The sequence below is a fragment of the Podarcis melisellensis genome (assembly GCF_964234715.1).
Source record: "Podarcis melisellensis genome assembly, chromosome: 12".
Taxonomy (NCBI): domain Eukaryota; kingdom Metazoa; phylum Chordata; class Lepidosauria; order Squamata; family Lacertidae; genus Podarcis; species Podarcis melisellensis.
The window spans coordinates 33,228,461-33,253,186 of NC_138544.1; the positions used below are offsets into that span (position 1 = coordinate 33,228,461).

Consider the following 24,726-nt stretch of genomic DNA (forward strand, 5'->3'; position numbering starts at 1 on the left):
AGTGTCATCCTAACAGGGGTGTAGGAAAGAAGGGGGGCAGGGGGGCAGTCTGTCCCAGGTGCCATCATGGAGGGGGGTGACAAATTATCAAGGAACAATTACTGCCCTACTAGGGCGGTTCATAAATAACTTTTTTTTTTAAAAAAAATGCCTGCTCCAAAGGTCTTATCTTAATACACTAGGGATTATATACTACATATGAAATTTCATGCATATCAGTTAATATCTTGACCCTCCTCCACGAAAATAGCTGTTCACTTGGCTGTTTTCCTATGTCATGAAGGCTAAACTCTCAACAAAGCCTTTGCTAGACTCTTTTCGGGCACCTGCTAAAAGCATTCTTCTTTAGGCAAGCATACCTAGATGCTTAGGAAGTTGAAGTAATTTTAATCTTAATATTTTAGCTTTTGTATGTTTTAAAGTAGGGTTGTTAATTTTTCTTGATTTTACTGCTGTGGTGGTTTTTTTGTTTTGGTAAACCACTTTGCAGGTTTTTAAAAATAAATTTTATTAAATAAACAAGCAATAAATATAAATAAAATAACACATAAATATAAATAAAATAAACACAATCCATCCTGTAGATTTAAGTATCTGTTCATAGTCGCCTACTTGTTATTAGAGGCTCAGAATCCACAGTCCTTTGTAAGAAAATATGAAATAATGTAAAACCATTTTTGCAGGCAAAAATGTGTGTGTGTGTGTGGGGGTGAGACAAGAAATTTTTCACACCGGGTACCATCTGACCTTCCTACACCCCTACATCCTAAAGCAAGAACGAGTAAGTATATATGAAGCTGCAACTATGCCTTTAGACAAAAGCAGAAGAAAAAGAAGGCTCAATCCCAGATCTAGACAAAGCCACATGACTGATGCATAATGAGGATTCCAGGCCATGTTCATCTAACAGCATCCTACCCAACCCCTACGCAACAACTTCATTTGAAATTTAAGAGGATGTTCTAAAGCACCTATTAATACCAAATAAAAAGCTGCTACTAGGTCAACAGCAGGCTTGTTGACAAGCGCTTAAGTTTGCCTATGGTGGGTTCTCTGTATCACAGATGCCCATTCTAGAACAAGGGTGGTGAGCACCTAGCCCTTCAGATGTTGGATTACAACTCCCTTTATCCTTGATGATTGGCCTTGCTGGCTGGGACTGGTGGAACCTGCAGTCCAAAAACATCTGGAGGCCCGCAGGTTGCTCATTCCTCTTTTAACAGTTACACTTCAGACAACAAAGACAAGCGACTGATACCTAAGCCAAAAATACCCCTATGTGACCACTGCACCCTTTGCCTATAATACAAGATCTTAAAGGCAGCAAAGCAGCAGACTGCTGACATGCTACACACACCAGGCACACATGTATATGGGAGGTTACCATCAGGCTCCGGCTAAGCGCTTGCATCAAGGAGATGACACTGCCCTCCCCAGGATTTCAGAAAAATAGCACCCTTTTTGTCTTACCTTGTTACCATCAGTTCCTGGTGGGCCGGATGGGCCACGGCTTCCAATGGAGCCTACAGGACCTACAGCACCACTTTGACCTGGAAGACCACGCTCACCCTGGAGGAAGAAGATGGGCAAGAAGTGAATTGGAATCCAGAGGCCTTGAATTTGGACAGCAAGCTTAGCATTTAGCACTGAAGCCTGGAAGATGTTAGTGGTACCACCAACAAATGCTATTTTTTTGCTTCTTCGCTCATACATAGCTGATGAATGGGATCTAGGCTTAAGGGCAGGCCTTGCTCTTCTGCAGGAGTCCTGCATCTAAACAAGAACTCAGAGTGCTGCTCTCTAGATGCAGACATATTATTGACATCCCAGTTCCAAAGACACCGGGACAGAAGGAAGTCCCATTGGTTTCCATGGGACTTGCTTCTGAGCCAGAGTGCTTAGGAGACTATCCCTTTACTTGGCTTTATCTCTCAGTCCAGAATTCAGTTCCTCCCTGTCAATATAAGGACATCAACTTGCAACTCTGCATATCCTATGCATTTTATGTATGCATGCTATATTCATGCAATATTTTACAATTTGATAATGCGCTATGCATGCCATACATGCATATATAAATTATACTGGACACTGAACACATTAACAACACTTAACAGATGCAGCATTCACCGGATTATCGCAACATGTGTGTTGCTGTCCTCTGTAAAAATCTTCAGAAGGTGAAAATGTGGTTTAGTGTATTGTAGGCAGAAGACTGGAAACGGCAGCCTTTCCCTTGGGAAATCTTCCACAATGGAGATGAGGCATAGGAACCCAAGAAGCAGCCTTATACAGAGTCAAGCCATTTATCTCAGCAGTGTCTACTCCGACTGGGAGCAAACCTCCAGGGTTTCAGACAGGGGGCTTCCCCAGCCCTGTGTGGGATTGCACCTATGTAATTCTGCATGCAGAGCATGTGTGTTACCACTCAGCTGTGGTCCTTTCTCCCAAACAGAACCCACTCCAATAGCAGTGGTTATTCAAGGGTATTCTGAACGCATCTTCCTTAGTTCAAAGGCAGGTATTGCAGACTTTAGGAACAAAGCAAAACACAGTGAAAAATAAACTTACTCTTGGACCAGCAGGACCAGCAGGACCGAAATCACCATGAAGACCCTATGCACAAAAGAGAGACAGGTTACGCTTAACTCTGAACGTGTTTTCCTTACTGTCATTTTAAGAATTATTATAGCTACCGACTGAGGTTATTTCAATCCAGTGAGATAAAAAAGGAGATGCACATTTTGATCTCAAAACTGTGGTGCAGCAGAACGTAGGGCTCAAGCCACAAGAGAGAATTTGACTCTGTTGTAGCGTTCATTCTCATTCTCTCTCGCAGGCTGGCAAACAACCTCACAGGGTTGTTGTGAAGATGAGGAAGGGACCAGTCATGCACACCACCATTGGAGACATATATTTTAAATCTGTGTGTATTCATAGTAAGAGGGGGAGGGAACCTACCAGTTTAACTGATTAAGTGGCCATATTTCTAAGGGTAAAATGTGGTTGTTGTTTTGTTTTTTTACAAGAGCGTTTTCCATGCTGCACACTGTGTTATCCATATTCACAAGCCAAAAACAAAGGAGCCAAGGATGTCCAGTTGGTTGGAGCAACTCAGGGCAGGTACACTGAATCACTTTAACTTCCCCCTTGGTTTGAGAGGGGAATGTCAGACAAACCATGCCGAAATATTCCTACAGTGTCCTGTAAGCACTGACCATGCTGCCTTAGGGTTACATCAGGGAAAATGTAAAGGGCGATTGCTAGAACCACAGCACAGGGACTGCTATGGAGCTTGTCCCTACAGAGACACAAGGGAGCCAGAGACATTCCCTCATGTCTCTTTAGAGGAAGTATGCCAACCTGCTTTTCTCTCGGCCACATTGGACACCTGCGTATGACAGATGGGCAGCATGATTTCTCTCACTGCGGTTAGACAGGCACAGACTTTCTCTCTGTTACCCTAACAAGATTTGGGGCACTGCATTTGTGTGGTTCAGAAAAAAACACATCTTATCCATAAATGTATTGTGTTCAATTACCCTTTCGCCTGGTTTGCCAGCTTCACCAACTGGGCCTGAGGGACCTGGAAGACCCTAAAACAAAAAGAAACAGATGGTAACAATCAACAACCCACAATCCTTTTGTGTATTATGAAAAGTCACAGGTGAGCCTCTGCAAAAGTATTAGTAAACACAGTCTAAAATGTGAGGGCTCTTATGCCTCACAGGCTTCATTCAAGACACAGGATGCTGACTTCCTGTCAGAGCGTTGGTCTTTTTAGCTCAGTATTGTCCACATTTATACTGGCAGAAGCTCTCCCAGGTTTCAGGCAGGGGACATTCCCAGTCCCATCTGCAGATGCTGGGGACTGAACGCGGGATATTCTGTATAGGCAACTCCCCATTTACGAGGGGGGTTATGTTGCCAGGCACCCGTGTGTTTAAGTAAAATCGCATATGTTGGGAGCACAGTTGAAAAAGCCTGCAAACATCCTCCAAACCTCCTTGCTCAAACTCTAACTCTCCACAGGCCTCAAAGGTCCTGCGGTTGCACTTGCAAAGGCTTGTGGGATTGCCAGTTGCTGTTTTTACGCCATTTTGCCATTTCCACACTCTTTCAGGGCTGTTTTTGCCCCTTTGTGTCCCACTTCTGGGTTCCTGTGCACAGACACACATGCCTTGAACACACATAAATGGGGAGTTGCCTGTACAAAATCCACATGGACTGAAACGTCTATGGATTACTATTGCTGTTCTCTGCCCAAACCAACTTATTATCGTAATTTGAGTGGCAAGCCTCAGATGTTAAAACAGCTCTTCCCTTCACTGAAGTGCATTATACAGATTTTCAGCATGACTCCCTTCTATGAAAACCAAGCCATGTGCAAGACAACTCCTTGCAAGACCACATTAAGAGATTCTTAAGAAACATGTGGCTTAAATCAATTCAAATTATCTACCACTCCTGTTTTCGTACACTAAACACATTTATACTCTGTGCCTTGTGCACTGTATAAGCCAAGACATACTGAAATGCTTCTGATCATTTGTTCTTAGCACAGTTTCCAACTGCAAACACTGCAAAATCTGCGTTAACATTAGCTAGTAAGAAAGACCATATTTGGGATCCAAGGGATGCAAATTTTGGCCTCTGATCCTGACCAGGACACCAAGGGCCACTGAGAGGCTGCCTCCCAGGAGCATCACTGTAATGGGGAGAGCAACATAACCCCACCTATCAGCCACTGAAGGAGCAGCTGCTCCAATCCTTGCTTTCCTCATCCCTTCCCATTCCTTTTTCCTTTTCTGCTGTGTTTATTAGATTGCGAACTCGTGCACAGAGACCCTCTTATGTTTTAATGTGTGTATAGTGCTTAAAATGTTTCAGGCACTTGTTAAATAATAATATTTATCATCATCCTCACCACCATCACCACTTACTTGGAAGCCAGGAGCACCAGCTGGGCCAGTTTCACCTTTAGCACCAGGGTTGCCCTAGAAGAATTAAAAGAGAATAAAAATAAGCATCCAATGCATGGCTAGACAGCTCTCTCTCCCCCCCCCCCCAACTTTTTTTCTGTATTAAGATCAAGGAAGTTCAATGGCCACAATGAAATAGGCATCTGTCCCCCTGCAAAGCTACCCAAAGAAAGGCACATGGAGATCAGTGGCCTCCATTGAAGTTAATGGGCAGACACAGGTAGTGGAACTCTGTGTTTGTGTCAAAGGTTAACAATGATGATCATGTACTTACAACAACACCAATTGGACCTTGAGCACCGTTATTTCCCTCGGGACCAGGAGCACCCTACAATAACAGAGGGATGAGTTATGTAAGATATGGACAATATTTTCCTAAAAATAAAATGGCATCACCTTAGCTGACTATCTATTTAATGGACGAGGTGTTCCCTCCATGAGATGTAATCCAATGACTTTGAACACTGGTACCATGTAGAAGCTAACTTATGGCACGTGTACACATACACAGGCACACAAACACATTCCTTGCTTGCACACAACTGTTTCATTTGCATTAAAAATGGAAAATAATAGACAGGTAGTATAGCCCTTCCTTAGAGGTTGGCAATTCCTGTACAGATCCTGCTCTCTTAACTAAGGCATGTTCATTGGGACATAAGATAGCTGCACATACCCGTTGGCCAGCAACACCAACATGGCCTCTGTCACCAGGTTTGCCAGGTTCACCCTATGGCAGAAAGAAAAGAAAATGAAAACAAGATTAGAACAAACATCAACTACGCTCAAGTTCCTTTATTTGGGCTGATGCATCTCTTCTATTTCAGAAGACCCACTTGTGCTCTCTGAGACCGGAGTCAGTGCCGGGGGGGGGGGGGACCATAAATGGGTACCTGTTGAGGTTCCTACCCTGGCCAATGAGAACTAGACTTGCTGCCCCTCCTACTTATGGTTCCCACCTGTTTGCTCACAAATCCCCTGTCCCAGAGGGAATAGGCAAATATCTAGTGGCAGGAAGTACAAGAAGAAGCAGTTCTCTCCCCAGGAAGCCAGCAGGTCCTCCACTAAGGGCACTGTGCCAAAGAACCTCCCCCCCCCAACCCCAAACCTGGGCAGGGCATTGATATGGACTGTAACCTTACACTAGCACTGTAGTGCCATCACTCTGGTATTTGTTGCTGGGTTACCAGAAAGATTAACACAAGGACATGAAGCTGGAATTGCAGACAATTTCTCATGCTACCAGGCTGTTATATGGTGGTACCCCCCCACAAGCTCCTTTGCTCTTACATTGGGACCTTTAGGTCCTGGGAATCCAATGATGCCAGGTTCACCTCTTGGACCAGCGGGACCAATTGGGCCAGGTCTACCATCAGCACCAGCCAGACCCTAGAGGAGGGAAACAAACCACATTGATTTTATCCTAGGTATATTGCTTGACCTCCACTGAGAGCAGCACACTTCCAATGAAGACATTACATCTATATTGCATATCAATACATTACATATCAATATCATGATGCTGTAGACTATATTATATCTATGCTATAGATGCTATATTACGTATCAATATCACGATGCAACCTAGACTCACCCTCTTCTTCTTCCCAGATCTACAACAGGCTTCCTCAGCCTGATGTTATTGGGTTCCCAACTCCCAAGACCATTGGCCATGTTGGCTGTGGATGATGGGAGTTGTAGTCCAACAACATCTGGAAGACACCTGACCTGGTTGAGGAAAGCTGGAAAGGGAGAAGTTCTGCTGCAGGCCTGTGTTCAGAGGCCTGTCTGGAAGCTCCTGTGAAACCATTTTAATAAACCAGCACCTGTGCAGAGCCTGAATCAGTAGACAAGGTTCAACAGACACCGCAGTGATGATTTCCTAAACTGGCCTGTACTTGGGCCTGGGATGGCAGAACGGCTTTGAACACGGGAATGTCCCAGGCTCAGACTCTGGGCTCACCAATGATCTCTTGAGAAAATTGCTCAGGGACTTGCAGGATGTTGATGAGTGTGCACCTGGGAGAGGGGACCAGTGAACTGTACCAGCCAGGAGGCAACAGTCGGAGGCAGTGGATGCTTCAGAGAGGGAGGGTGGAGCACAGGATGGGTTGGGAGAAGAGAAGGAAGAGGCAGGTTGGGCAAGTGTGTGCTCCCCCACCCTCTCTTTCACCACTGTCTCCCAGAACCAGGAGAGGATTGAAGAGGGACGATCAGAGACAACTTCTAGGCAGTTGTAGTCTCAGGCTGTGTGGACACAGCCTGTCGAGCAAGGCACATAAACTGGTAGAGAGGGAGTGCCCCCTTGTTGCTGCAACTGCTCCAGAGATCACAGAGCAGGGAATAGTTGCCTGGACTCTAGACTGGTGTGTGTGGGTATCTGGAACGATAGAAACTACTAAGTGTCCACTTTTGACAATATTGTGTTAGCGATCTACTATGTGCATTCCTTTGCCTAGGGAGCACCGTGACACCAGGCTAAACAGGATAAAAATGTTATAGAACACAGCTGTGGACATTACTTATAAGTCTATAACTGCATTTTAAAAAAGTGATATATTTGTAGGGTAAAGTGTGGGCTACTTACAGGAAGACCTTCTTTGCCAGCAGGGCCTGGGCTTCCAGATTGACCAGGGAGACCCTAAAAAGCACAGACATTTCATCTCAGTATCATCTTTGAAATTATTTCAAACAGGAATGTTTTGCATTTTTAAGTGAATGGGCCTCATTTTCAACCCAGCAATGTATTTGTAATTATCTTCCAATTTAGCGCTTCTCCAAATTTTGCGTTTTTGGCTCAAAAAATGCATTGAAATGCTTGTTTTAGAAAATATGCAATTGTTTTAGGATAAAATGTGCACTGCCAGGTTCACCTCGTGGACCAGCTGGACTTTTTAAACAGATTAATGGAGAAATGGGCTGGAATTGATTTATCAATGAACACGACAGAAATTGATGCAGACTGGAAGTAGTAACAAGCGATTGACAGAACAGTCTATCTACCAATTAAATTCATGTTTACTGGGAAATGTCCATTTTGAACTCATTGGGATTTCCTCCCAAATCACAGTGCAATCCTACACATGTTTCGTAAGCAGGTAAGTATAGGGCTGCACATTACCTAAGCTCATTGTGCTTAACCCCAGGTAAGCTAGGATATGGGTGCAACCCAAATATCCACTGCAGCCTCAGTTTCATATCTGTATAATGGGAATACGAATAATCTCACAACATGGTCATGAGAGTTGATTATAGTGATGAATATAAAGTTCTCATAACCAAACATTACTAACCATCACCATAAACATACTGCATTTTTAAAATGGACCACCCATTTTAAATGGAAACCCTCTATTTGGATACTGCTGCCTTGCAACGTCACACAATCCTCATCCTCACCCTTGATACTTACTCTTGCACCCATGAGACCAGGTTCACCGGGGCGTCCAGAATCACCATTGGGACCCTTAGCACCAGCAGCACCAGTAGCACCACGATTACCAACAGCTCCCTACAGAGGAGAAACGAACCCACAACCAGCTCCAATGAGAGGAAGCAACAACGGCAAGAAGAACATCTCTTCAAAAGAAACAAAAGCAGCAGCAGAAGGAGAAGGTAGCTTACCATCACACCAGCTCTGCCATCAGCTCCAGGGAGACCACGAGATCCAGGAACACCCTACGAAGGAAAAGGAGACACAAATATCTGGTCAGAAAAGAAGAGAGAGTTTTAGCCAACAGGCAAAGGCAAGGCTTGCTACAGCTAAGGATTTACAAAGGAATGCTTGGCATTTGTGATGGGATCGGGGCCTCCTGAGGAAGCGACTTTTCCTTTGCTTAATAAAAATAGTTGAACTGGGCACACATGCACGCAATGGCTGGAGTGAAGCCAAAATAGGATGGTATCTCAGGGGCTTTTGCTGCCTTTATGCACTTGCAGCCCTGTCCTCCAACACCTGAGTGGCTCTTCTCATCCTCCCCAGCACCCGCTGCGTAAGGTGACTGCCTCACCCTGCCCAATGATAGGGCCGGTCCACGAGAGGGATTCCAGTGGTCTTTAGAGGCTGCTGTAGAGCCCAATAAAGAGAATGGCAAGCTCTCAACTGGAATGGCAGGTACCATTTCAAGAAGGCCAATATAGCTCTGGGAACCAGCAGGGACCAGAGCAGGCAGAAGCATCCCTCACAATTAGATTTATCAAAAGGGATGCAACTGTGCTCTGTGACCTTAGGTTCACCTGCACATTAAGCCAGTTTTGACAGGTCCATGTCTCAGTCTTGATCAATATCGTTGAATTTATAGTGGCAGATGAAAACTGATAAAGCAGACCAGGTGCAAAACAACCTGGGACAGCCTTGTGGATATGATGAGGCTACCTTCACTACCTGACATTATCCTGCAATGACCATAATGTGTGTTGCCGGGAACAGTATCAAAGCGCTGTCATCAGTGAGCATGTAGACTGTGAAAATGAGCTAACCACCAAGGCCTTCAGGACTTTTACAAGCACTGCAACCCAGGCCCACAAGACACAAGGAATGGTTTATCCCAACGGGGGGAAATCAGGACCAATTCACCCATTTGATTTATCCACTAGAGGAAGCATTCCTGCTAAGTGATCTCTTATGCCTCAGCATCCATGGAAAAATAATTTGTGAACATGTGCATGCAAATTGCTTCTTCTTCCAGTGCTAGATCTGGAGATTGGCAATATGCAGCTTTGGCAAGGAACAGTTTTTCCTGTAAAACACAGTAAGTTTCCACTGCTATGCAGGCACAGGGATCACACAGAGGACTGTGGGCTAGAAAATACAATGTGCAGCTAAGCTGTCACTATCGCAAGAGTGGGTTCTAGATCTCTCCCAGATTCTAAGTCCAGCCCCCAAAGGAACAACTGAACAAAGTTTCAGCAAAATTCAGCGTGTCATGAGAAGCGCTGATTATCTTGCAAAAATTAGCCCTAATGTGTCCCCAATGCACCAAGTTCTAAAGAAGCAAAAAGCCCATTGACACAATTTTAATTGAACAATCATATATTCTCAATTCATTGTTCATTATCCTCATTTACTACTGCTGCTACTACTACACGTTGGCAGCTAGTGATTTATTTATTTTTACAAAAACCACAATTAGTTTGAAAATATTTCAGTACGTTGGATATCTAGCTGAGATGCCGCAGCTGAACTCTTGCTTAAGGCTAAAAGAATGGCCTTTGTCAGAGCAGGCCCTCTGGTAGCCCAGCACTGTCTACCACATTGGAGAGAGACTGGGGTTTCAGGTAGTGCCTTCTCCTAGCCCAGCTACTTGGAATACTTTAACTGGACCCTTAGGTCCTCTACAGACCCAGGATGTGCTGCCTCCATCAAGCCATGACCTGCCCACGTATGCACATACATTGGAACATTGTCTGGTGTAGACAAGAATGCCACTCCAAGCACAGGTAGGCGTGGTCACGTTAATCCCATAGAAAATTAGGAAGCCACCCTAAATACCAAGTCAAACTATTTGTCTGCCTGGCCCAGATCTATCTACTCTGACCGGCAACAGCAGCTCTTTAGGATCTCAGGCAGAGGAAGGTCTTCCACCTGCTGCCTGATCCTTTCACTGGAGATGTCCTGGATGGAAAATGGGGCCTTCTGCATGAAGAATTAACATGTATATTCAGCCCAGTACCAATTATACTGGTAGAGCATGAGACTCTTGATCTCAGAGCTGTGGGTTCAAGCCCCACGCTGGGAAAATATTCCTGCATGGCAGTGGGCGTCCCTCCCAACTCCATGTTCTACCTCTGTGGAATTCCCTGGTGTTTTCTATTGGGCTGGGTTTTTGTTTCCTTTTGCAGCACACTTACTCTTAAACCTGCAGATCCAGGTGCCCCAGTCGAGCCAGGCTCGCCGTTGGAACCCCTCTTGCCTTCCTCACCACTTGGGCCAGCAGGGCCAGCAGGGCCGGAAGCGCCCTGTCGGGTAGGAAAGAGAGGAAAACAAGCCACCATTTTGAGAAACAGGCTGCATGATGGGGGGAAAAACAGAATCAACAGTGATTTCCACCAAATGGATAGCAGTGCTCGAGGCAGTAAAGATACTCACAGGCTCTCCCTTGTTACCAGTCTCTCCCTTGGATCCAGCGGGGCCAGGTTCACCCTGGAGTCAAAGAGAACAAGAGATCCCAACAGTGAACACTATGAATTTACACACACCTTTGTTTTTCTTCTTCTGAACATCTGGGCTGCAAAGTTATCCAAGCAACTAAGAACTGCAGCAAAACGGCCTAGCAGCAGCACCTCACACAACGATACTCCCCAAACAAGTCTGTACATGCCCACTCAAGAGTTGGTTCCTACTTAAATCAATGGGTTCCCCCCCCCCCACCTTACAGGTAACCGGATATAGGATTGCAGTGTCAGTCATCCAAACTGTGCTGTTCCAGGCACAGATTTGTGCTTGAATTATTGGGAGGGGGATGAAACCCATATGTCTCACTCCCCAAATCATCCCATTACCCTGTAGCCTTACAAAGAGTAGCTGGCACAGAATGCAAGAGGGCCAGGCCTGCTCTGTCTCCCTTGCCCTGCCCCTGGTCATCTGAGCACTGTCTTGGATGGTGTGTTTATTAGAGGAAGGGAATAATCAATGCAGTACAATAGGGGAATAAGCTGTGTCCAGTTCTATGTTAATAAGCAGTTACTAATTCACATCTGACTTAAGTCATGGACAAACTTTGTGGCTCCAGTATTCTCCCCAATATTGGTCTCCCTTACAGAGCTGCTGTAAGGATTGCCACTGTAAGAACAACTCTTTCATTGGCAAAGTTGACATAAAAGAGAGAATCTGCAGCAGTGACCGTTGTTGGCATTAGACATTAGCAGCTTGGTGCAAAACTGCACTAGACCAACAGAAGGCAAAATAACCCCAGACATTTTATATTATCAGACACCGCTTCACACTTGGTTGGATATTAACCATGTAGCAATGGTGCCAAATGTTCTAGCAAGGACATCGGGCAACTATGTGCCAGCCAGGGAGGCCTAAAGTCAGAGCAAGCCCAGATGCTGGCAGGCAAGACCAGTATCTTAAGTACGAAGGCAACTTAGACACTAAAACGATGCCCTGCTGGCCTTTGTGCAAGCCACATACCCCCCCTGGGGACTGTGGAATTGGAGGGAAGCATCCGCTGGCCTCTGCCACTGGAAAGGAGACCAAGGATCACTGGGGAGGCTGCACTGCCTGCCCCCATCTTCCAGGAAGAACATCATGGCAATGAGAGGACCAACCTGGCTTATTCTGGCTTATTCCAGCTAAGGAGCAGCTTCAGGGGGTGGGTTGTTCCCTCCCTCCAGTTCCTGGGGCTGGAGAGCAGAGGAACAAAGGCTGCTGGGTTGTGCAGGTGTGTATTAGTGTGTAGCTGCATGATGGGTGATCTGGGAGAAACCAGCTGTTTGTAAGCTGCTTTGATAATCACTTGACTGAAAGGCAGGCCATGCATTGTCAAAAACACAGGACCCATAAATTGCAAAAAGGAGGCATATATGGTAGATAGCATCACTTACAACAAGTCCTCTAGCTCCAGCAGCACCAGCGGAGCCAGCAGCGCCAATCATACCACGGGGACCAGGCAGGCCAGGAGCACCAGCTGGACCGGGAAGACCCTGCCCAGAAAGGAGAGAGGAGGAGAACACATGTCAGAACTCTCCTCTGTAGCGCCACAGAAGCTTTTCCTATGGGACAATCCAGTTTGAGGCCTGCATACTTACAGCTGCGCCTTTAGCACCATTAATACCGTTGTTACCAGGGTTACCCTAAGAGAGAGAGAAAAGGATAATGTTAGGTTTTAAATATATATGATCACCTGCTCATTTTATCTAGGCATATTGGTTTAGGGGTGTGTGTGCGCGTGCGCAAATCGCTTAGATGTTTCTTTATGCCCAAGCGACATATATAAACAAAATAACTGAAAAGCAGATGCAAGGAACCACATTCATCGGTAGCAGAAGTTTCAAGGGTAACTTACTGGAGGGCCAACAGGACCAGAAGCACCAGGGAGTCCAACTTCACCACGAGGGCCAGCAGGACCAGAGGGACCCGTGTTGCCAGCAGAACCAACTTCACCCTGTTTGGGAAGAGAGGATGTGTGTGGTGAGTGCTGAGTGTTCGGTGTATGGTTCATTTCAGCACTTATTAAACCTATACTACTCTAATCAGGCTTAAAACAAAAACAAAACAAAGATAACATCCCCAGTGTGGCTGTCTCTGTTAAGATGAGCGCCAGATAGTACTGTAATCATGATCCAGTTGCGGCAAATAGTTCAGCAAAAGAGAAGATATGCTAGCCCTGTTGTTCCTATGATTATTTATTTTACAATCCTTACATTTGAGTTTGGATCATGTGATGCATTGCATCGAGGTGGATTTAGGGCAGGGTGAGTAGTGCAACCGCTGTGGGGGTGCAGCCAAGAAGGGTGCCTTCTCAAAGCCTGGCAAGCACTTGCCCTGCTTTGGAAGGGAGGTGTTAGGGCTCTGACAGGGCCCTGGAGTCCTCCTGCCTCCTTACAAAAGCAGGGGAAGTGCCTACTGGGCTTTGGGAAGGAGGTGAAAGGGTTCTAGGGCCCTGCCAGAGCCTCACACCTCCTTCCCAAAGCTTGGCTTAAGCCTGTGCCCTCGCACAGGGTGGCATATTACCAAGGTCTGCCCCTGCGTACTGGCATATGCAGGCTTTGGTGGATCTACAACATCCATATGAAGAGATCATATGCTGTGCCAATGCCGCAACATTAGACTTCCTGACAGAAAAGCAAGTGCTTTATCTTTCTCTCTAGCTAGGTGCACAATTTCGTTACTGCCCATCTTTGCCTGGCTATTACAAACTAACCCAATTATCGTGATCACTAGAACTAGCTCAACAAGAAATAATTTCATCTGCAATTTCCGCACTTGCCATTAATTTTTCTTGCTTATGGGAGGGCAAATGCAGTTATGCGAATCTATCCTAAGTGAACAGCTAACCACTGATTCCCCCCCACCAATGGTTTGGGGAAAACATCACCAAACATCTCCCCTAATGCAAGATGCATATTTTTGGCACAGGGATAGGACCAGTTCTGTTTCTCTGCTCTTTTGTCCAGCAAAGCCTTACATGAGCTGAAAGGTGTGAGGAGATGATTTTCACAAATCCCCTCCTTTGCCCTCCACCAGGGGGCTGCAGATTGAAGGAGGAATTGGCAAAAGACCACCTTTCCTCCTTTCCACTAATGCATGCTGCCTTGTGACACCACTAGATACAGCCCATTGTGTGGAACAAACCAAATAGCATTACATTTTTGCATTTCTACTGCTATTTGATTAGTTTAAAGAAAACTACAAATGGTCGCTGTGAATGTTTGTAGGTGGGAACAACCTGTATTCTTCTCATTGTACAGCTAAAGCATTGCTTGGCTTGAAAACATTTCGTTGAGCATGTGTGCCTGAGGGGGCGGAATATAGGTCATACCTTGGCTCCGGGAGCACCTGAGAATCCTGGAGCTCCAGCAGCACCCATGGGACCCTGTGAAAATAAAGAAAGAGAAATCCTTCAAGATCTGCAGGTGCAAGTAGTAGGCTGAGAAGGAGACAAAAGAAAGAGACCAGGCTATAGGAATCAATGACCAGGATACATCTCATGGGATCCTGAAGCAACAAAGTGGATCGCCTATATGACAACAGACTTGAGTCCTAGAACAAGGTTTGAATCTGATCTTAGAGCCAAACACATGAAAATGTCTCCTTGCATATTGGCATGCCAGTGCCCCCAAAGCAGGCCTGCAAAATGTGGGACCCCTGCCAGGTTTTCCCAGCCCAGGGAGCTGGCAAGGCAGGAGGTTTCATCACTCTCGGTTCTGACGTTTTAATCAGAACGTGGCATTTCCATCATTCCCTTTATATCTAATGTTCAGGCATAAGTGCTGCTGCTTATATAGCCAAAACAGTACTATATCTGCACACAAAGGAGGAGAATCAGCAGGGGGAGATTTTGAGGTCTGCAGAAGTACCTCCAACCCACCCCCCACACCAAAACAACAACAACCAGAAAAGGACCCTGGGTAGGAGGAGGGAAAAAAATCCATTGAGGACTGAGCATGTTCACTGGGCACAAAATGCCAAAGAAGGGGAAATGGCTCAATACGTAGCTTGCTATGTCCATCATAAGAGGTGCCAGGGCATCACTGCTGTCATTACAAGCATTGCTTCTGGGCAAATGCACCTCTGTGTGTGCATGGCTCTAGAAACAAGAATGCCTTGTGCCTTTGTTTGGCCTTCCCTGAGCTAAGAACCATTTTAAAACCTTTAAGGTAGAATAAAGGTTGTCCTTGCAAGGATGTATTTTGCTGCTTCTCTGTTTAACATGCTTGCCTAGCTGTTATGATAAACAAGCACCCACTTTCTAGATGCTTCATTTAAAGTGGGGTGAACGGGGCAGAACACTGCATTACTTACATGTGAGAGAGTGCAATTTTTAGCATCGCTTGCGAAAGTGCAACAGAATGTGTTAAAAAACTGAGGTGCTGTATATCCAGCCTTAGAGCAATGTACTAATCACACTGGCAGTAACTGACCTATTCCTTCCTGAGCTGGCCAGGAGACATTGTGATTGGTTTACTGCCTAGGCTAGACACTGGATATTCCAGGATATAAAGCAGGTATGGGAAACAGATGTCACACAGACACCACCAGACCCCTGTGGACATCTTTCTACTGGGGTCAATCTCCAAATTCCCAAGGGCAGGGGCACTTGGAGTAATAAAGCCTCATGTTCCATTTTTGAATCAGCCAGTTTGCCCCCTTACCAGAGGCAGGAATGCCTGAAGAATTCAGAATCTGTGAATTCTTATGCAGACTGACCCGCTACACACCTCCTGGACTAATGTGTGGATCAGAAATGCAAACATCCTTTGGAATTCACATTCCTGAAAATTTCATGATACAATTCTCAGCTCAAAAAAATGTATCCCAATGTGTTGTTTAAACATTTTCATTTTAGCATAACATATGCTTGGGAAAGTGTACATTGAGATAAAGTATGCACTTCAACACAGTGGTTTTTAAAAATGGCAGATTAATTTGGAAGTGAGATAGAACAGACTTATTGAATGAACACATGCAAAATTGGCATGGAGTGGAAATAACGCTGATCAATTCATCACTTCCTAAGAGTAGCTGCTTTATAAGCAGTGTACAAGGGATATCTTTTTATCTTAGCTGCTAAGCACCATCAGAAAACTGATGAGGAAAAGGGAGAGCTCCCACAGCTTCTATGCAGCTTGGGCTGGGCAAATCCAGTCATCACTGCAAAAGCAGTCAGTCCAAAACACTGGATTTCAGGCTTGAGCTGAAAAGTCTGTGGAAGCACCCTGAGAATACTACTACTATTTTGGACAGCTCTTTGATGCCTATCTGGAAATGCCAGATGTTTGTTTTTGGAAAAGAAGGAAAAGAAAGAAAAGATTTCCTTTTCTGCAACTGATAAAGGGCAGAGAGAAAGACAGGTGACCATCGCACAGAGAAATCCAAGTGACTGGCGGGTCACAGTGTGTGTCGTTCATCAGGACAGAATAATAGAACATTAAAGTTTGGACTTACAGCGGGACCAGTGGGACCGTTACTTCCATCACTGCCACGAGCCCCCTAAAAGAAAACAAAGGTTCTCTTTACACCTTAAATTCCTGGCACAAAATCGAAGAATCCAAAAGAAAGAAAACGGAAGCCATGTTGTACACGTAGGGGAGTCACTTACAACTGCGCCAGGAGCGCCGACTCTTCCCCTTTCACCAGGGAGACCACGAGCACCCTAAAAGCAAAGGACACGCAAATCATTACTGAATATTTCTTTACTTCATTTAATAAATTTCTACAGCACCCTTCATGAGAGGATCACAGGGTGTTTTATGATATAGAAACTCAAAAATTCATAACGTTGTTTAGCAAACAAAAACAATATCCCGCACAATATTATTTTCTTTCTAGTACTAGTGGTAATAATAAGCTGCAGTGCAATATGAAGTATAGTCTAGTATAGCTTCAGTCTTTTCTCAGTTTCCACAATAGGGTGCAACACTCCTGTTTCAAGTTATGCATGCTCAACTCAGATTTAACTCAGTGGGCTTGGCACACACCCAAGTGAGCAAAAGACTGCAGATTTACTGTTGCCCTCAACACAGTAAGTCATATATTCTAGTCAAATAGCATCATTTCTATTAAACACTGAGAATTCCATGAAAGCAACTAGCAAACTTTAACAAATGATAACAGGATTTTTGATGACTTAATATTGTGTAAGTCACAGAGAGAAAATACTTACAGGTTGTCCGGGAGTACCATTTTCACCAGGGGCACCAGGTTCGCCCTGCGAATGACAAAGATTCTCCATTTAGCCCATGGTTTAGGTTGTCCTTTCCTTGAAAGTCTTATTACTGACATAGCAAAAGATGCAGTCAGAACGTTTACACTTCTGGCATTTAAATTAGCGCACAAAAGTTCGTACAAAGTAAAGCCTCTTATCAGCTTAGTGATCTAGTTAGCAAAGAGGGCTTGTAGAAGAGGGATAGAACAAATGTTGGCTGTAGCCCAGATAAAACGCGCAAAAGTAAAGGAAAAAGCTAACTGTGTGACAATCTTATGCCCCATTAATTTCACTGGAGCTGAAGTGTGACTCTTGGGACTGAGATAAACATGCTTTGCTAAAGGCAGCCACCACAGCTGCATGCAGGTGTCTGGACAGGTTGATCTATAAAGGTCTCATATACCATGAAGCTAACAGATGCACAGATTTCAGCCAAAGAAACTCTACTGGTATTTGCCAAAGTTGATACAGGCTGATTCAACAGGACCTGGGGAAAAGTTTAGCTTTTCTATTCGGGCTTTTGCACTCCCTCTCCTGCCATATGGTTGCAAGGAAAGGCTTTGTACATTTTCTCTTCCAATTTCAACTAACCAGTTGAGGGCTACATGTGAAACTGAACCCAGTATTAACTGTAACTATGGTTCGTTGAGACAAACCAGCTTCATAACCCATAGCCTGAACTCAAATGGTTTCAGACAAGCCACAGTTAACATTAGCCACAGTTTCAACACAGCAAGTGATGGTTAATCGAAAATGGAAGCAAAAGCTTCCAAAAAGCCTCCTTGTGTCCGTACTAGAGGAGGAGGGAAGAGGGGGGAGATTAAGCTAAGCTTCTTCCTGACTCTCCCTGAGCCTGGGTTTTCATTTAGCTAGAAGGCCAACCCATCTCCTTGTGATCAATACAGGAGACCTCATCCCACAACGTTGGCTTGCTTTGGGACCAATGGAGCAACTTGTATTTTTCTCAGCTTTCTGTTTCCATAGTTTTTTGACTGAGAGTGGTGTTATCTACCCAGCTGCATTTCAAAGCGCCATTTGGTTTGCTGGCTCCACCTCTGAGCTAACATGAAAACAGAAATTAGACAAAGGAATATCTGAGATTCCTGGCTGTAAAGCAAGTTTAAAAGCTCTCGTTTCCCACATATCCCATTTTGATACTTGCACACTTAAGTCTCAAGAACACTTACTAGCTTTGGTTCACTCCAATAGTGAAAGGAGAGGCCTGTCAGTGCCAGCCAGTTCCTTATGAGACATGCATTTGCTGGCTTGCCTCAATACATGATTCTCGCTATTTCTGATGTCCAGGCTGTGAGCGCCATTTCTTTTGTAGGAAAAATGGCAGCAAGCATAGTCTAGAGGGAGGAGCAGCAGGCTTGGCAGAACACCAAGGTTTGCAGAAGTAAAGTCCACCCCCAAAAAGGGGGGGGGGGGACCTAAATTAGTCCAATACTAATGGAACATAGGAAGCTTGTAACAAATCAGACCATTGCTCCAGCTAGCTCAGTGTTATCTACATTGACCAGCTGAGGCTCTCCAGAGTTTCCAGCAGGGTATCTCCCCAGCCCCACCTGGCAGATGCTGGCGAATAAACCTGGGGCCTTCTGCATGCCAAGCAGATGCTCTGGCACTGAGCTATGGCGCCTCCCTAAGAGAAGCAGGCTCAATGACCACAGATGCTGAACTACTGCTGGGAGAACCCTGTAGTATTACATTTGTGTGCTGCCTATAAACTAAGAAATGGGAAAATGGAGGAGGAAGGAGAAATGGAATGACTGGAATCAGGAATAGCAGCACTCCACACTATTAACGTTTACAGCAGCTCCCACTGTTTTTTATTTACATATGTATTTAAAAGGTAAAGGGGCCCCTGACCATTAGGTCCAATCGTGGCTGACTCTGGGGTTGCGGCGCTCATCTCGCTTTATTGGCCGAGGGAGCCGGCGTACACCTTCCAGGTCATGTGGCCAGCATGACTAAGCAGCTTCTGGAGAACCAGAGCAGTGCACGGAAACGCTGTTTACCTTCCCGCTGGAGCAGTACCTATTTATCACTTGCACTTTGCTGTGCTTTCGAACTGCTAGGTTGGCAGGAGCTGGGACCGAGCAACGGGAGCTCACTCCGTCATGGGGATTCGAACCGCTGACCTTCTGATCGGCAAGTCCTAGGCTCTGTGGTTTAACCCACAGCACCAACTGTGTCCCACATATGTATTTACATATGTATTTATTGGGATTTCTAGTATTCCCCACACAAAAGGGGAAAACAATAAACCTGCAGGTACTAGAATTCCACCCTTGTCCTACATGCACACAAAGAGTTCATGAGCAACTCAGGCGGTGGCAGGGGCAAGTTCAAACTAGCCACATGCTTTGGTGGATTGGTGAATTCAAAGTTTCTCAAAGATGGAGGCTCCTACTGGCAATCCCGAGTTTCAGAGTCAGAACCAGAAGTGCAGAGTTCTTCCACCTCCTTGGATCCCCAGATGTTGTCAGACTCCACCTCCCATCAGCCCCAGCCTGCTTAACCAAAGGTTGAGGAAGGCTGGCTTAGAGCAAGCTGGCTATTTATTTCATCTTGCTCCCATGCTAGAATTTGGACCTGTGAGACTTTCTGTTGTGTCCATGTATCTCAGGGGCTTAGTACCAAATTGCTGTTGTCCTTCATTCATAGCATAGGCTGATTTTTCTTAGAAGGATAAAAGCCTACGAGAACAAAACATGCACGCAGGATATAAAACAGAAGGGCTGCCATGCACTCTGTGCTCTTGCTTGAATACCCATGTAACATATATTAAAATTCAGTCATTTTTACCTTGTTGCCGGGAGCACCAGGTTCTCCTTTCCGACCATCCAAACCGTTGTGTCCCTATGTTGGAAGAAGAAACACTGGTGGGTAAAGTGGCCCCCCTAGTTCCCCCCTTTTTAAGGAAACCATTTCTTTATCATGCAGTGGTTGAAACACAAAGCTAGCATTGCTCTGCATTCACCATATTGGTTCCCCCACTTTAAAAGGATCATCGACAGTTAAGGAGGGACACAGTTGTCCTTCCTTAACATAGTTTGGTTCTGGTCTGCATCAGACACAAACTTTGACAGCCCTCTTTAGTTCGTGTGTTTCCGTAGCTTTATAGATGACTATTACCACTTCTCATTATTTATACAGTGCCTTCAACATGCATGATGCTTTGAAGAAAACAAAAGGGACTTCTTCCTCAAAAACCTAAAATTTGATACAGAGTGAAAAAACAGAGGAGGGGGAAAGTGGAAACAGGCAGGGACAGTGCAAGGCTTGGGGAGAAATGGTGCCAATGATGGCCCAGCAGTCCCCTAACCAGAGCAGGGCCTAGCCCTGCTTGTGGCAATGACAGCCTGCCACTGTTTGCTTCTCCTGCCACTGCTCTCTCTGTCACCATTCACCACCCTCCACCAGGCCCAAAGACATGCTTCAGTGGTGGAAAGGTGCTTTCAAATGGGAGAAAGCTTGGCTCCCATCCATGGTGGCCAGCTGCCATCTTTGATTACCCAGAAAGCAATGCTCCAGGCCCCATACCTATGAAATCTATTTCATAGTTCTGTAGTCCTACCTAGATAATATTTCAGAGACCTATGCATTTGACGTTACACTTTGGGTAATTAAAAAATGTGAGTGTCCACCGGGGATGGGAGTTGAGATTGGCTCCCACACAAAACCAGCACTGCTGCCTGCCACTGACAAACATCTGAGGGTCTGGCAGGGAGGGCAGTGAAGGATGGTATGGCTAGGCTAGTGGGCAGGTGCCCTTGACCAGTGCCCAACGTGGCCAACATTTGGCTCCAGGCCTGGAAACAGGGAAGCAACGCACAGTTGTTTAGGGAAATGCCTTTTCCCTAAAGGAGAAAAAACTGGCCTTTCTCAAGACAGTTAGAAAGGGCCACAGTAAACTAGGGGAATGTGGCAAACTAGGTGAACAGCGGTCATTGACTGCTTTGATGAAGCAGTTACTACCACTTCCTTTGGGTGGAGAAGGAAAGTGGTATACAGGCTTCTTTTGGTCTGCACTTAAATACTTAAAACTATACTTTAAAGTGCTGATTGTACGTTCAAAATTTTGTCAATGACATATCACAGACACATGCAGGACTTGGGACTAAACACCCTGTGAGATTTATGATCACATCTCCCTTAAGTTGATGGTCATTGCCATTCAAATGGTGTGTGCTTGCTGCATCATGTGATCAATAATGTGGGGCGGGACTTACCTGCCCCCCCCAATACTTTATTCAAGTTGGCATCCGTGATGAAGACAGAAACTTTCTTTATTGCCACCTTGGCAAACAAGCCTTAGGCTTCTGTCTAAGACCAGTAGTTGCACAGAATAACACACCATAGGTGTTGTTACAGATAGGTAGCTGTGTTGGTCTGCCATAGTCAAAACAAAAAAATTCCTTCCAGTAGCACCTTAAAGACCAACTAAGTTAGTTCTTGGTATGAGCTTTCGTGTGCATGCACACTTCTTCAGATACACTGAAACAGAGGTTTCCAGACCCTTCTATATAGTGAGAAGGTGGGGAGGGGTATTACTCAGAAGGGTGGTGGGAATGAGTGATTGGCAGATAGCTGTGATGAGCCTGTTGACGACTCTTAACGACTGCAATAGGTCTTACAGGAAAAAGCAAGGGGTGAGAAGGTGAAAAATAGTGAAGGTGAAAAATACACCATAGGTGTATTAACTGTCATTACTCTTAATTTTGTTCCTGTTTCAGTCAAATGCTCACCCTTATTCCTTTGAAACCAGGCAGGCCAGCAGTTCCAGGAAAGCCACGAGTACCCTGGGAGGGAAAATGAGACAGAAGGCTTAACATCTCAAATAAAAGCTGCTAGACAAAGTACTTGGGTGCAATATGTTAGTCCCAGCCACCAAGGTGAGCTGCTTGCATGTCTCATTGCCACAGTCACTGACCCCTCCATGCACTGCTTTTGCCTTTGGGTCAGGCATGACACATAAGCCTACAAAGCTGTCTGGAATCATACAGAGTCAGACTATCTGTGCATACGGTCTACTCTGAGCAGCAGTGCTTCTCAAACAGAGAGCCTTTCCCACAAGCTACTGGCTGTTTTTAGCTGAAGATGTCGGGAATCAAACCTGAGACCTTCAGCATGCAAAGCACATCTTCTGTCGTTGTGCTCTAGCCCCTCCCTTGTCTTTACGGGGGGGGGGGGGCTGGCTTATTTAGCTCAAGGGCTCCTGCTTGCTGATCCCTAGTATACAATGTTCCAAATTCTGTTCATTTTATAGACTTATATGCCACACAACAAGCAAAGTATCTCAGAAGTGAACACGACCCATCCATAAAATTGCACAGAAGTACTTAATATCAGTGATTGATGCAGAAAGATGGAAAGACACAGCCCTATGCACTATAAAAGAATGGCTGATAAAACTATTGGACTTGGCTGAGATGGCAAAATTGAATTAGAGAAAAATAATTTACTGACATTTGTCAAGGATTGGAAATTTCTTATGGACTTTTTGCATGAAAGAGAAAATGATCTTAACACCTGGTTTATAGAAGATTGAATGGTTGGATCTTAAGGAATGAATGTCATATCATATGTAGCTGCAGGACAGAAAACCAGAAGTCACTTTATTTTTCTTCTTCTTTATCTTTCTTTAGTTTCTTCTTACTTTTCCTTTCCCCCCTCATTTTCTCTTTCTTTAGGTTTCTCCTTTTCTTGTCTTTTCTTCCTTCTGGCTTTGCTCTCTAACAGATTAAGTAGCTGTTTAATCTCAGTATATTATATTTAAAAAATGCTAGGATATGTATTTTTGTATACCTTTGAATAAGTACCAATAATGGTTTTTTAAAAATATTGGTATGCATTATCGCATCAGATAATTTACTTGTTTAAACCGAAGGGCCTTAAACTGGAATTTGAAACAAATTTTTATTATTTTTTTATTTATATTATTTTATTCTTATTTATTGAATGTATATAGCGCCCTATACCCAGAGGTACTGTTAATGCTTGTTTAATAGTAATAGTCTAGAGTTCCATAGCTTAGGAACAGATACACTATTACCATATTCCTTGTAGAATAAAAGTGAACATCATATGGCAACATTCATAGTGCTGCTCTCTGGCTAGGTGTTAAGATCCAGCAGGTGTAAATAGCTAGAATATCAGCCTTAGTGGGAGGGTGGCATTGTACTTACACTAAAACTACTGGTAAGGAGCGGTGGCTATTAATTTAATTTCCTATCCTGCAGTTATGCAAACAGATTTAATCAGCAGATTAAAGAGGCAACAGAAAACACAAAACTCACCTGAGGTCCAGGAACACCCCTCTCACCAGGTCGTCCAGGTTTTCCAGGATGACCCTAATGAAACATTAGACGAGATGACTGAAATCTTTTGTGTGCAAAAGCAAGTGAGCTGCACATATTTAACATATCTCTATGCAAGGTATAAAAAAAACATAATAACTTAAAAACTGACTAAACATGCAGCATCTTTCCCTCAGGAGACATAATGTCACTTTTGAAGGCTATATTTCCTCCGATATTTTTAGGACAAGAACTTATGATGGAGGTGGTATTTAAGGTACTTATATTAAAGGGTAAGTCCTACTGAACTCAGAAGGGACTTACTTCCGCTCTGGGATTGCACTGCACATTTCTTAATTTCACAAAATGCAGTTTTTTTTGGAGATACTTTTCAGAAACAGAACAGTTGGGAAATCCAGCTTTTTTAAAAACCCGAACTGCTTCTGGCTTGCAGAATCCATTAAAATATCCTTAAAACTTTTAATACACTACAACGCTGTGGTGGCATTCCAGTGGAATTTAGGAAACATGTTCAAGCAATCAAAACACATGGAAAGGGAGCTTTTCTACCAGAAGTGATGGTTACAAGAGTGTGGGTGGGGATGGGACATAGAGGGCAGTCCACAACAAACGCAGATAACCAATGTTTGGAAAAGGAAATAGCTCCTACAGATTCCCCCTCCCCCACCAAAATCCCGGTTCAAATGAATACTTACATCTTCACCAGGCTTTCCAGGAGGACCCATTGGACCACGAGCACCTTGGGGACCCTAGTGATGGGAAAAAAGGTTCATTTGAAACAAAACAATAGTTCTTTCATGCTACATATGATCTAGTGACTTGACTAAGCCAGAGTTCTAGATCTGAATTCTTTAATCCAAGCTTGTGGTGGGGGGCTCTTTATTTATGGCTTCTGGGTTTCAAAATAAAAATCAGAAGACTTGGTGTTTGGTCTGATTTCAGCTCCCCCAGTGGTCTCAAAGAGTTGCAGAAATCTAAAGCCTACCTGTCTAGCAAAAACCCTTTGTCTCCCTCAAGCTCTTTTATGTGTTTTCCCTCCATTTTGAG

General features: G+C 44.6%; 1 protein-coding gene across 2 annotated transcripts in view; it reads right to left on the bottom strand.

Annotated features, from left to right (window-relative positions):
* COL1A2 (collagen type I alpha 2 chain) overlaps positions 1-24,726 on the bottom strand; it is a 64,252-nt gene that overhangs the window by 23,459 nt on the left and 16,067 nt on the right. For both annotated transcript variants that reach the window (XM_081931209.1, XM_081931210.1), the window contains exons 7-29: positions 24,375-24,428; positions 23,659-23,712; positions 22,108-22,161; positions 20,165-20,218; positions 17,312-17,356; positions 16,748-16,801; positions 16,594-16,638; positions 14,468-14,521; positions 12,992-13,090; positions 12,735-12,779; positions 12,531-12,629; positions 11,071-11,124; positions 10,833-10,940; positions 8,607-8,660; positions 8,395-8,493; positions 7,570-7,623; positions 6,273-6,371; positions 5,659-5,712; positions 5,257-5,310; positions 4,944-4,997; positions 3,543-3,596; positions 2,572-2,616; positions 1,471-1,569 (exon numbers count right to left, since the gene is read on the bottom strand). In XM_081931209.1, the coding sequence (XP_081787335.1) occupies positions 1,471-1,569; positions 2,572-2,616; positions 3,543-3,596; positions 4,944-4,997; positions 5,257-5,310; positions 5,659-5,712; positions 6,273-6,371; positions 7,570-7,623; positions 8,395-8,493; positions 8,607-8,660; positions 10,833-10,940; positions 11,071-11,124; positions 12,531-12,629; positions 12,735-12,779; positions 12,992-13,090; positions 14,468-14,521; positions 16,594-16,638; positions 16,748-16,801; positions 17,312-17,356; positions 20,165-20,218; positions 22,108-22,161; positions 23,659-23,712; positions 24,375-24,428 (1,485 nt within the window). The remainder of the gene's footprint in view (positions 1-1,470; positions 1,570-2,571; positions 2,617-3,542; positions 3,597-4,943; positions 4,998-5,256; positions 5,311-5,658; positions 5,713-6,272; positions 6,372-7,569; positions 7,624-8,394; positions 8,494-8,606; positions 8,661-10,832; positions 10,941-11,070; positions 11,125-12,530; positions 12,630-12,734; positions 12,780-12,991; positions 13,091-14,467; positions 14,522-16,593; positions 16,639-16,747; positions 16,802-17,311; positions 17,357-20,164; positions 20,219-22,107; positions 22,162-23,658; positions 23,713-24,374; positions 24,429-24,726) is intronic.